Below are 12,418 nucleotides of genomic sequence, written 5' to 3'. Positions count from 1 at the left end.
AAGCTCTAGTCATCCCTCGAATAGACTACGGAATTGCGACCCTCAGCGGTCTCCCGCTATCCACAACAGCACCCTTAAGAGCCTCCCTGAACGCTGCCGCGAGACTCATTACTGGCTCAAGAAAGCACTCGCACATATCCCCAGATCTAAAGTCTCTAAAATGGCTGCCTTTTGAAGCCAGAATACAGCTAAAAATTGCAACTATGACACACGCGGCCGTGCACCACAAGGCACCCTACTACCTCGCTCAAAAGCTGTCTATATCAGGTGGGTCGAGATCCAATAGGAGTACTAAAAATCTACTCCTGAAACCCCGTAGATTTCGGAAAGCGAAAACTTACAAACGCTCCTTCTCAGGAATGGCACCCAGGATCTGGAATACGCTCCCTCCTGAAACACGGCTAATCACCTCCACTGCACTCTTCAAGAAAGAGGTGAAAACAATGCTTCTGGCCAATATTTCCTGACCGCTACAGATGTTGTGTCAGAGACTCTGCATTGCTTGTATCGCTGCTCTGCCTATCCTCGACTTGTTGGGGGCACTATTACGCTACTCTATTACTACCGACCAAGATATGATACACGTTAGTTTACTGATCCACCTGTACGTCATGGTAGTCGGATCAATGACCTGTGCTGCTATATACTACTCCCGTACCTGACCATATATGGAGTGGTTTTATGTTGTTTTTTTTTTTTTTTTTTTTTTTTTCATCCATGTTATTACCATGTTACTTACCATGTTATTACCATGTTACCATGTTACCTACCTGATCATATATGGATTGGTGTTATGTCTGTTTTTATAATCCATGTTATTACCTTGTCACTGATTACTATATTGTTCCCATTATCTCTGTTTACTCTGTGCCCCTTCCCTGTCTTTGTGAAGCGCTCTGATATCTGTAAGGATCTTGTTCGCGCTATATAAAACTTTGAATAAATAAATAAATAAATAAATACCAAACATCATGATGTCGAGGCAGGCACAAATTTCATACTTAGTGCTGCTAATAGGCGCCATCATCATATGATATTAAGATAAAAAAACTTCATTTTTTCTTTCCGTTTTCTACCCCTCCAAGGAGTCATTCTCATACCTCACGGGAGGTAAGTGTGAAGTAATCTGGATTCAAGTTTATTGATATGTTGATTCAATGTCTTTTGTGGCTATATCAGAATCTAACATGCTACAGGAGCTGACGGTGTTTGGTATAACCTCGTCTTTGTTGCCCTGCATAAAACCTGTTTTCTTGCTTATGACGAGGTTTGGAAGACAAAGCACCGACCTTTAGTTCTGAACCCAACAGTGGAAAAAGTAGCGTAAGGTTGAGTCCTCATACTGATGCAATGGGAGTTTCGGTTACTTGATCATTTATGCTTGAAACTGACACAAACCTCTGCAATATTCTGAACGCAATGCTAGATGGTAGGATGTGATGTACAACAACATATGCTCGATATAAGCTTAAATCACCGCTATTCCATAAATTATTGAACCAGTATCTAAATACAACATGAAAGGTTTTACAAGCAATTTCTTTTCACCATACTACCTTTAAAGATCGAATTCAGAGCTATATTGTGTACTCATACAAAAAATTATTGTTTACGGAGACCACAACTTTGTTGACAAAATGTAGTTGTTCGGAAATATTTAATTGATAGGTCATCTCATCAATAACTGTAAATAAATTAATTCACAAAAACATTCATATTTAATTAAAAATCAAAAGACACACCGGACACGTGATGTATGCATAGAGACATACTAAAATTGTCTATCTCAAAATCCCCCAGAGGTACTAAAAGCTTGCCAGGTTCTTCATCTACATTAGAAAGTGTTGAAAGGACTTGAATCTCCATAGCTTGCAGGAGGGCAGGGACAAAGGAGATATGATAGAACAATTAAATATGACAGTAGCATAAATAAGGAATAATGATTATTCTTACTCCATTCATGTTATTATTTTGGAACAAGATGTCCTGAGTTAAGACTTTTAACATCATGAGCTTCGGAGTGGTGAGTGCATGGAAGTACTTTCCATCAGAAGTAATGGAGCAAAATCAGTAATAGAACTGAAAAAGAAATGGACCTCAAGGTGCCTGCTACAAGGTGTAGGGATCAACAAGTGGCCATCATAGGTGTCCCCTCGGCCCCCAACCTGAGTCCGAAAACAGAAGGGGGCCCTTCAAGGGGCCCCCAAACACACTTTCCAACAGGCTTTCCATGTCGGAAATCCCAGCATGGAAAGCCTGCCGGAAACCATGCATCGTAATCCAGACGGCATAAAACGCCGTCCATATGGATTACGAGCCGGTTCCGACTAGCCCGTCGGAATCCAGCTGGAATGACTGGCCGGTTACAATTCCAACTCGCTGTATTGTAATCAGCCAGTTGTAATTGAAACCGATGATGACCATAGAAAACCCACTGACCTGTGCTTCGAGGCTGTGTGAGAGGGCCTTAAGTTTTGCAGCCCATTAGGTTTCTGCTCAGAAATAAAGTTACATATTTTCCCACCAAAATGTCCTTGATTCAGAAATAGATAAGCAAATCCAAGATGTGTTTTCATAACTTTGGGCTGCTCGAGCATAATGAACAAATCCTAATGGATGAGATGTTTTATGGTATGTACTGTACACTTTCATGATGGAGAAATTGGGAGTTGGATACATAGAGAAGATAAAACTCTCCCTATGGATTTTTTGGGGGACTTACGTGGCATGCAGGAGATGCACTTCTCTCGCAGGATTGCTTGTTCTCAAAGTGAGATACATGCATGTTTGAGGCAAAAGGCAGACTTCCATCACATTAACCTGCTAACGCTATGCACGTGCGCTCTTCTGGTGCAGAAAAAGTATGACGTGGATGTAAAAAAGAAGGTCTTGGTGATAAAGTAAGCATCACAGTAGCATCTATTGGCCATGTTCATGGATTTGAATGGTATAATTCAGACTTCGGCTCGAGTGGCTCCGTGTTTCACATGAGATGCATGCTGAGGAGTGGCGATGACTTTTTGGGGTAGAGATGAAACAGGGTGGCTAGCCACAAATGTCCAGAGTTCTTTCAATAGTGAAGGCCACTGTTCCTGTACTATAAATGGATGCAGAATGACACTTGTTCAGCACTGAGCTGCAGTTCACCTTTTTCCAGAGCGAGGTTTTCCCACAGTGTGAATCTCCTTAGTTCGCTGTGGCTGGGTTTGTAAAAAGCATCCTGGCTGGAGTTGAGACCAGGCATTCAGGCGTTCTTGAAAGGATGCTGCAGGGACAAAGTCAATACAACAGTGGTAAAATTAACACTGAATAAGTTTAATAGCTACTCCTCTTTTACAAAAGAAAAATGTGTGCTAGAAAGTAATGTGAGTATACGTGTCACAGAACTATGCAGAGGATCATGAGGTGGCACTATAGGAATGAAAGGAAGAGAGAGAGCAGAGGAAACAATTCGAATTCCTTTAAAAGTATGAAAATTAGGTAAGGAACGGAGAGTTTGCAGAAGAGGGAGAAAGTGGTGCACAAAGATACGGAGTAAGGGAAGAGGACTTAAGAAAGGAAGTGAAGGAAGAGGTAAAGAATGGGAGGGGTATTCAAAGGAGATAAAGGGGAGAGGCAGAAGATATAGGAGTGCATATGATGCAAACAAGTTATAGAAACAAAAAATAATAAAGAAGTAAATGATAGGAAGGGAGTATCGGTTAAGGAAATATCCAGAAAATAAAATGATGATATGTTGGAGAAATGAAAAAAAGGAAAGAGAATCAAGGAGAAAGGCACCATTGGGTGGGCAGGTGTCAGGAAATCAGTGGTATTTGGTAGAGAGAAATAAATCACACATAAGGGGCTTGCAAGGCTCTTCCTAACCTTTCTAATTTTAATAATCATTACACAGTTATGAAAAGATCTAATTTGGTAATCATTTGAACTGGAAAGCACCATTATGGAGACCCAAAGAGAGACCATTTTGTGGTATTCTCATGCCCCAGACAGGTGCAGTTAGCAAAATCAACCAAATACCCGAACGTCCTTCAGTCACAGGCGCAAGGCAGTTCCCTATTTTCAGAATTTGCTTGTTGGATCATGAGCCTTAAACTTAGTGAAACAGCTCCTAGGATCCTCTAAGTAAATAGGTACCTAAATAGCACATGTAAACTTCATTTTATAGCATTCTTTTAATAGCAGTGTCACTTTTAATATAAAGTAGCACGTATGTTCTTTGGTACCTTAAAGCAGGAGGCACATTTTGTCTTTTATGTCTACTAGGAGGCCCCTGTGTAGTGCACTTGCATAGCTGCTCGTTGCGGTCTCAGGCCATATAAGCTGTTATTCATTTGCAATAGCTGATGCAACTATGTTCATCATCAAGTAACACGGTGTTATACATTTAATTTGCCTTCTGATACTGTACTTCTATTCACTGTAGTCATATATTCGACGGAGTAGCTGGTACTTAAGAAAAGGCCTAATAGCTTTCAACATGAGCATGCAAATCAATTCTCATTTTATTTCTCCCCCCTGACATGGTCATATGGTTTATGTATTTATTTAGCTTCACACAGAGCATCAGAGTCAAAGGGGCTTATTTACAAGCTCCTTGCGCCACAGGTGTGTCACTTTTTATATGGGAAACAGTGACGCACCAGCGGCACAAGCAGCTTATAAAAAGGGCCATAGTCTCACAGCAGTCTCTCTGCAGAGACATAATACAGCTTTGTCTTACAGACAATCCTCAGAATATAAAAATAGATGTAGTTCTGGTACACCTGTCTGAACACTCAAAATAATGGTAAACCTTTGATGCTAAAGGTTAAGCATGTAGAAATCATTAATTATGCATTATCTCATCTCATTGTAAGTCGTGGGATATGCGAGGTAATAACTTGTCTGTTCCTTCTGAGTAGAGGGAAAAGACAAGTTGTTAGCTCATCAGAAAAATTGGTTCACACCTGGACTTACCAGAGGGCAAAGATAGATCTATTTACTTGTGAAACATAACAACACCAGTACCCTTAGAGGCTAGGGGCCCAAGGTGCAGTGCACATCATTATTCTCTTCAGGTTGATTCACTCCTTTTACAATACCGTAATACTTATAAAAGGTGGAGTGATTGGGGGATCCTCCTATGATTCTGAGAATGACACTGGTCACAGAGAACCTCTGTTACAGACACGTATCTTTTTCTTATCCAGCTCTGGATCCTTTCCTCATTATTATGTGGTTAAAATTCAAAGAAAAGACAAAAAATGTTTGAGGTCATATATTTCATATTCACGACTCCCTAATGAGAATGAGAAAACTTCACTTTTTCAAAGAATATATTGATTTCAGTACGTGAGGTTTGAAGAATGGAATATCTATTTCTATGGATTGCAATTAGAATTTCTAATTAGGCCGAGTACGAGTGATAGGAACTGGCATTTTGTTCAAAAACCCAGACTGTCCATGTTGGGGTTTAGCCCAAGCTATATCGTCTGCGTCTCACAGGGTTACCCCATTGGTCTCTGTCAATCAATCAATCAATCAAAAGCACTTGTATAGCGCGCTACTCACCCGGAAGGGTCTCAAGGCGCTTGGGGGAAGGGGGGCCGCTACTGCTCGAACAGCCAGGTCTTGAGTTGTCTCCTGAAGGCGAGGTGGTCCTGGGTCAGCCGAAGGTGGATGGGGAGGGAGTTCCATGTCTTGGCCGCCAGGTAGGAGAAGGATCTGCCTCTGGCGGTCGCTCTCCGGATGCATGGTACTGTGGCGAGGGCGAGGCTGGCGGACCGTAGCTGGCGGTTGGGCGTGTGGAAGGTCAGGCGGTCGTTGAGGTACTTGGGGCCCAGGTTGTGGAGAGATTTGTGTGCGTGGGTGAGGAGCCTGAACGTGATCCTCTTGTTGACGGGGATCCAGTGCAGGTTCCTCAGGTGGCCGGAGATGTGGCTGCGTCGAGGGATGTCCAGGATGAGTCGGGCGGAGGCGTTCTGGATGCGCTACATTTTTTTCTGTAGCTTGGCTGTGGTTCCGGCGTAGAGGGCGTTTCCGTAGTCTAGCCGGCTAGTGACGAGGGCCTGGGTGACCGTCTTCCTGGTTTCGATCGGGATCCATCGGAAGATCTTGCGGAGCATGCGGAGGGTGTGAAAGCATGAAGAGGAGACGGCGTTGACTTGTCTGGTCATCGAGAGGGAGGAGTCCAGGATGAAGCCCAGGTTGCGTGCGTGGTCTGTCGGCTTGGGGGCGGCGCCCAGGGCTGGGGGCCACCGGGAGTCGTCCCAGGCGGAGGGTGATGGTCCAAGGATGAGGACTTCCGTCTTGTCTGAGTTCTGTTTCAAGCGGCTGTTCTTCATCCACTCGGCGACGTCCTTCATCCCTTCGTGGAGGCTGGTTCTGGCGGTGTCGGGGTCTCTGGTGAGGGAGAGGATCAGCTGGGTGTCGTCGGCGTATGAGATGATGTTGAGGTTGTGTTGGCGTGCGATGGCTGCAAGAGGTCTCATGTAGACGTTAAAGAGGGTGGGGCTGAGTGAAGATCCTTGCGAGACGCCGCAGATGACTCCGGTGGCCTCGGAACGAAACGGGGGGTGGCGGACTCTCTGTGTTCTTCCCGCGAGGAACGAGATGATCCACTTCAATGCCTTCTCTTGGATGCCGGTGTTGCTGAGGCGTTGGACTAGGGTGCGGTGCGGTGGCAGACAGTGTCGAACGCTGCGGAGAGGTCCAGGAGGATGAGGGCTGCTGTTTCCCCGTTGTCGAGAAGGGCGCGGATGTCGTCGGTGGCTGCGATGAGGGCGGTCTCGGTGCTGTGGTTGGCTCTGAAACCGGACTGCGAGGGGTCGAGGAATCCATTTGTCTCGAGGAAGGCGGCAAGCTGTCTGTTGGCGATCTTCTCGATGACTTTGGCAGGAAAAGGGAGGAGCGAGATGGGGCGGAAGTTTTTGAGGTCGGTGGGGTCCGCTGTTGGTTTCTTCAGTAGGGCGCTGAGCTCGGCATGCTTCCAACTCTCCGGGAAGGTGACGGTGTCGAAGGAGGTGTTGATGACGTCTCGGAGTTGGGGTGCGATGGTGGAGTCGGCCTTGTTGAAGACGTGGTGGGGGCAGGGGTCAGTCGGGGATCCGGAGTGGATGGTGTTCATCGTGCGGGCTGTGTCTTCGGTGGTCACTGCGGTCCAGGTGCGAAGGGTCGTGGTGGGGTGCGTTGGTTCGGCGGTTGGGTGCGAGGATGGTGTGCCGAAGCTGTTGTGGATGTCGGCAATCTTGCGGTGGAAGAACGAGGCGAGGGAGTCGCAGAGATCTTGTGAGGGGTGATGTCGTTGTTGCCGGTGCTAGGATTGGAGAACTCCTTGACGATGCTGAAGAGTTCCTTGCTGTCGTGGGCGTTGTTGTCCAGTCGATCCTTCAGTGATTTCTTCTTGGTGGTGCGGATGAGCTGGTGGTGCTTGTGGGTGGCTTGTTTGAGGGCGGTCATGTTGTCTGTGGTCTGGTTCCGGAGCCAGGCTTTCTCGAGGGTGCGGCAGTTCTTCTTGGAGTCCTTGAGTTCGTCGGTGAACCAGGAGGCCTTCTTGCTTCTGGGTCTGCTGGGAGGGTTCTTCAGTGGTGCGAGGTCGTCGGCGCAGGCGGTCAGCCACTGCGTGAAGTTGCAGGCTGCTTCGTTGGGGTCCGGTGTGCTGGCAGGTGGGTTCTTGCTGAGGGAGGTGGTGAGCTGGTCGGCGGTGATCTTGCTCCAGCTTCTGTGAGGGACCTGTTGCGGGTGGTGGTGGGTTGTGGTTTTTCTGAATCTGAAGTGGACGCAGCTGTGGTCGGTCCAGTGAAGTCCGGTGGAGTGGCTGAAGGCGATGTGCTTGCTGGATGAGAAGACGGAGTCAAGCGTGTGGCCAGAGTAGTGGGTGGGTGTGTTGACCAGTTGCTTGAGTCCGAGGTTTGCGAGGTTGTCCAGCAGGGCGGCGGTGTTGCGGTCCTTGTTGTTCTCCAGGTGGAAGTTGAGGTTCCCTAGGAGGATGTAGTCGTCGGAGGGGAGGGCGTGTGGGCTGATGAAGTCCGTGATGTCTTCGCTGAATTGTGTGCGTGGTCCCGGGGGTCTGTAGATGAGGGTGCCTCTGAGGGTCGTCTTTGGGTTGGTGTGAATCTGGAAGTGGAGGTGTTCGGCGGCGGTGAAGATGTCGTCGGCGTCGGTCGTGATGCGGATGGTGTTCTTGTGGACGATGGCGATGCCTCCTCCGGTCTGGTTGACGCGGTCCCTCCTGATGATCTTGTATCCATCCGGGATAGCGATGGCGATGTCGGGGGCTGAGGAGGCGTTCATCCAAGTTTCAGTGAGGAACGCGACGTCTGGTGATGTTGTGTCGAGCAGGTTCCAAAGTTCGACGGCGTGTCTGTGGATGGAGCGGGTGTTGAGCAGGATGCACTTGAGATCGCTGCTGGGGTTTGGCTTTGCGGGCGCGGTGCATGTTCGGAGGCAGGTGAACTTGCAGGTTGTGCAGGTGAAGGGTCCGTGGAAGCGTTTCGGGGCGGCTCGGCAGCAGGCGGGGTTCCGGCCGGCATTGAGAGCGTTGAGGGCGGCGGCGTCGTAGGTCTGTCGGGTCGACTTGCATCATCGGTGGGGGCCAGGGGTCCTGGCGCTGGGTACGGTCCAGGCGCGGACGGCCGCAGACGGGCTTACCTTTGGTGCGCCTTTGGCGCACAATCGGCGCGCCCGCTGCGCGTCCGCGCGGTCGCCATTTATGGCGAAGTGTGAGGGAGGGAGGAGCATCTGGGAGGCGGGAGCAAGGAGGGCACAGAAGAAAAAGGGGGCATGGCCGCGAGCACGGCGGCGGGAAGCGGGGCGGGCAGTGACAACACAATACAGCACTGGGGAAACAAAAAATGCAATGCGATTAACAAGATTTGGGAGGAAAGATTAAAACAGCACAGATGTGAAAACAAGCTGGTGTTCAATGGCACAAATGGGGAAATAAACAGACAAACTGAGATATTCGGCACAGACGGGGAACAAGATAGATAGCACACGCAGATACGGCGAGGGCCGTATCAGCGAGGCAGAGGGTCGGGGTCAGTGAGGCAGGCTCTGCGAGCAGCAGTGGGGCGAGGAGCACGCAGCAGCTGGTGGCCGTGCGGCGCGGGGGTGTCCTGAGGCAGGTGAGAGTTTCGCATCTGAAACCTCACCCGACCAACCCAATATGGCCGCCACGGGAGGAGCAACCCGGAAGTGCGGTTAGCGGCCCAGGCTTAAAAAAACAACCAGGTGCGGAGACGGGAGAAAAGGGTGAGACGCCAGGACTTCGGCGTTCGGCGGGGGAGACTCGAGGAGAGGAGCGTGGACCGGCGGACCCGCACAGACCTGAGGAGGTATAGCGGATACTCAGCGAGGGAGCGGCGCAGGAGAGACGTTACGCAGAGCAGGAGAAACGCGGAGGTGAACCCGACCCCGGGAGAGGAGACAGCTCTAGGAGCACCACGCCAGGTACTAAGCTACTCCCCGACGGCGAGGAGGTGAGGTCTCCCTTCACCACGGCCACGGAGGGCCGTGGAAGCAGGCAAGTGCAACCTGCATGTTCGGGGCTGATTCGGGGGCTGTGGGCACGCGTCACAAGACACTGAGGCACTACAATGTTTTCCCTATTACTAAGCACATCACAATAAGTGGTTTTTTTTTGGTAACGGTGCATGACCCCTCCCCATTCCCTGTGTAGATAACAGGACCAAAAGCCTGAGCCTTGTTTTTTTAGGTCTCGCGACCTGTCAATGCGCATGCGCATTGAGCGGGAGCGAGACTATAGGGACTTAAACAGACTTTAACTAACTGGCGATTTGATGCTGTGCCCGTGCGCTTTTAGGTCAATGCGCATTGACCTAAAATGCGCGTGCACAGCATCAAATCGCCAGCCATCTGTTCCCCAGCAGCTCTTCCCGCTCCGCCCCGCAAGCTTCCCCCAGCGTGCGCTCTGCCTGAGCTGCACTCCTCCCACACCTTTGAAGTGAAGCTTAGCTTCACTTCAAAGGCCCCTGCTGCTTCACACCCTCATGCCGCTCTCCCCGCTCCGCCCCCTTCCCTGCCCGCCGTGTTGCATTTCTCCTCTCCCCTCCCCACAGCAATGCCCTCCGTCTTGTTGTCCCTCTCCCGCTTCTGTCTTTTCCTTTGGCTCTCACTTCCTCACCGTTAACATTTTCTTCCCAGCCTCCCAGACCTCCTGGCATTGCTGTTTCCTCCCTAGTTTCTTCTCTTTCACTCTAGTCCATTTACAGTGCTTTCTTTGCATGTCTCACTCATTCTCTCCCCTGGCATTCGCCTTCTACTTGTCTCTTCTTCCTCTGCGTTTGTCCATCTCACCAAGTCTCCCCACTCTTTCATCTCTCCCTTAGACACCTCCTTCTTTGCTCTCGGCGCCTCTTTATCTCTGTCCTGCTCCTCTGTCTGTGCTCTCTCTCTCTCTTCTTTCCTCTACTTCGTGTACTCTCTTCTGCCTCTCCTTCCTTCTAGTTCTGTATATTCTTCTCATACTGACGTCTTTATCTGCCTCTTTTACGTGTTTTTTCTGAAAACCAAGTAAGTCATTGAAAAACATGCGGCTATGAGATGCAAATTTAAAGACAAATAAAGTTGTTGTTTCTTTTCAACGAATATATAACAAAAAACCTACAGCAGAGGATCGTGGGGGAAAAGAGACCTGAGAAAAATCATATTTATTGTATGTTATTGTTTGAAATAAATACACGTGTTTTGCAAAATTCCATCAAGACGATTGAAGAGCGTTCTAAAAATTGAAAAATAAAGCTGGTGTAAGAGACTGCCAAGCGGGTAGAGGGAAGCAGTAATGGTAGAGTGCACAAGGCATCGACTCCCTGTACCCCGAGCGGCTGGCACTCGGTCTCCAGTGGCACTGCTGCTCCCAGTCCTGTGTGCCACATTGGAATTCGGTGCATACCGGCATGCCAACCTCTTCATTTTAATATCGCCCCTAGAGCACCTGTATTCGCTGTAGTAAACACGCCGGCGCTCAGGAGCGGCGCTGACACTAGCCGCGGAGCAGTGTGCACGAAAACCGGGCAACTGGGGTGGGTACAGTGCAATCTGTAAAACTGAAAGCACCCCGCGGGCAGCCCCAGTGACAGCTAACCATGGCATCAGCTGTGCCCTTCTCCCTGCCAAGGACGCACACGGCTCCCCTGGGAAGGGCTACAGACTCCGGCGTCCCCTCTTCGGTACTCCGACACAGAATTGTCCTTCTGTGCACTTTTTAAAACAAGCATTGGCATAGCCAATAGGTCTCGCCTTTGGCACCTTATAAGTATTTAGTCATGCAGCACAATATCCTTGGTGCAACATCAACTGTTGCATGGCTAAACACTTATACAGTCCCAAAGGCGAGACCTATTGGCTATGCCAATGCTTGTTTCTGTTTTCCTTTTTGGGTCCCCACACTGGCCGGGAGAAAGACGGCGGGAAGAGAGGCCCCTGGAAGCTTACTCTGGAGGAGCGGTAGAAGCTTATCAGCGTGTTTTGTGTTCTTCAAGAGACTGACTAAAGTTCTCAAAGAGACTGGCTCAGGACTGAATAAACCCTAAACAAAATAAAGAGTATACCCATACCATCTGTATGTCTGGGACTGGATACTTTAGAACAGGGGATAGATAAACTATTAAGGGCGTTAAGAGTACCCTGACCACAGTCTCGCACACAACTGTAACTGGCAGAATAATTTCTTACTCCCTACAGCTTTGCAAGGCTTTCAATGTCTATCCTGATACTCACCCCTCGCATGTGAGAACAGGTGTTCCTTTAAAAGCTGGTCCTTGGGAAGGTGAACAGACAGCACCTTTTTCTTCATGGGTGTGAAGGCCGTGCTCTTCCCTAAGGTCCTGGGCAGTTCAGGTGCTGATATCCGGAACATATCTGGGACAACCATATCGCTTGCATCCTTCTTACCTTCCCAGTCTCTTAGGTTCCTGCGGTGTATCAGCAACATGGAATCTACAATGTTGGGAGAGAGACAACAGCATATGCTTTTTATACTTCCACTCTCTATGACAGACTACCAATTTTGTAAATGTACTCAGTGTTTGAAAGCAGACTAACCCTAAATATTCCCTAGGTATTCCATTCCTACATGTAGGGCAAGTCCTTTCGTCTCATTGACCCAGAATATATTCTGTGAATCTACTGGATGTTTCTTAAAAAGCATATTATCCCTAATACTTACAAACCATAACTGCTTTGGGAGACCCCTCCGAAATTAACAATCAAGCTGTGCTATAGTGAGTTCAGAAGTACAGCCAGTGTTATTTATAAGTAATCCTGAATGTATATATGCAAAACAGAGGTAAGAACCATCACAGCCTGCATAGGTGTTGAATACCATGCTTTAAACTAGGGCTCACAACACATCCCCATCAACAAGTGAATTATAGTCAGGTTTTAGGAGGTCCAAGTTAAATACGTATGAAAAAAG

At 48.6% G+C, this 12,418-nt stretch overlaps 1 protein-coding gene across 1 annotated transcript in view; it reads right to left on the bottom strand.

Moving 5' to 3' along the window:
- Positions 1-1,674: 1,674 nt before the first annotated feature.
- LOC144753068 (uncharacterized) overlaps positions 1,675-12,418 on the bottom strand; it is a 172,238-nt gene continuing 161,494 nt past the window's right edge. Inside the window, exons 14-15 of the mRNA XM_078640858.1 lie at positions 11,722-11,940; positions 1,675-3,265 (exon numbers count right to left, since the gene is read on the bottom strand). Of these exons, the coding sequence (XP_078496984.1) occupies positions 3,144-3,265; positions 11,722-11,940 (341 nt within the window). The 3' untranslated portion in view covers positions 1,675-3,143. The remainder of the gene's footprint in view (positions 3,266-11,721; positions 11,941-12,418) is intronic.

This window comes from Lissotriton helveticus, chromosome 5_1, assembly GCF_964261635.1.
Source record: "Lissotriton helveticus chromosome 5_1, aLisHel1.1, whole genome shotgun sequence".
In the NCBI taxonomy this organism is placed as follows: domain Eukaryota; kingdom Metazoa; phylum Chordata; class Amphibia; order Caudata; family Salamandridae; genus Lissotriton; species Lissotriton helveticus.
The sequence above is the reverse complement of the archived record's forward strand: the minus strand, read 5'-3'. Positions and strand labels throughout refer to the sequence as shown.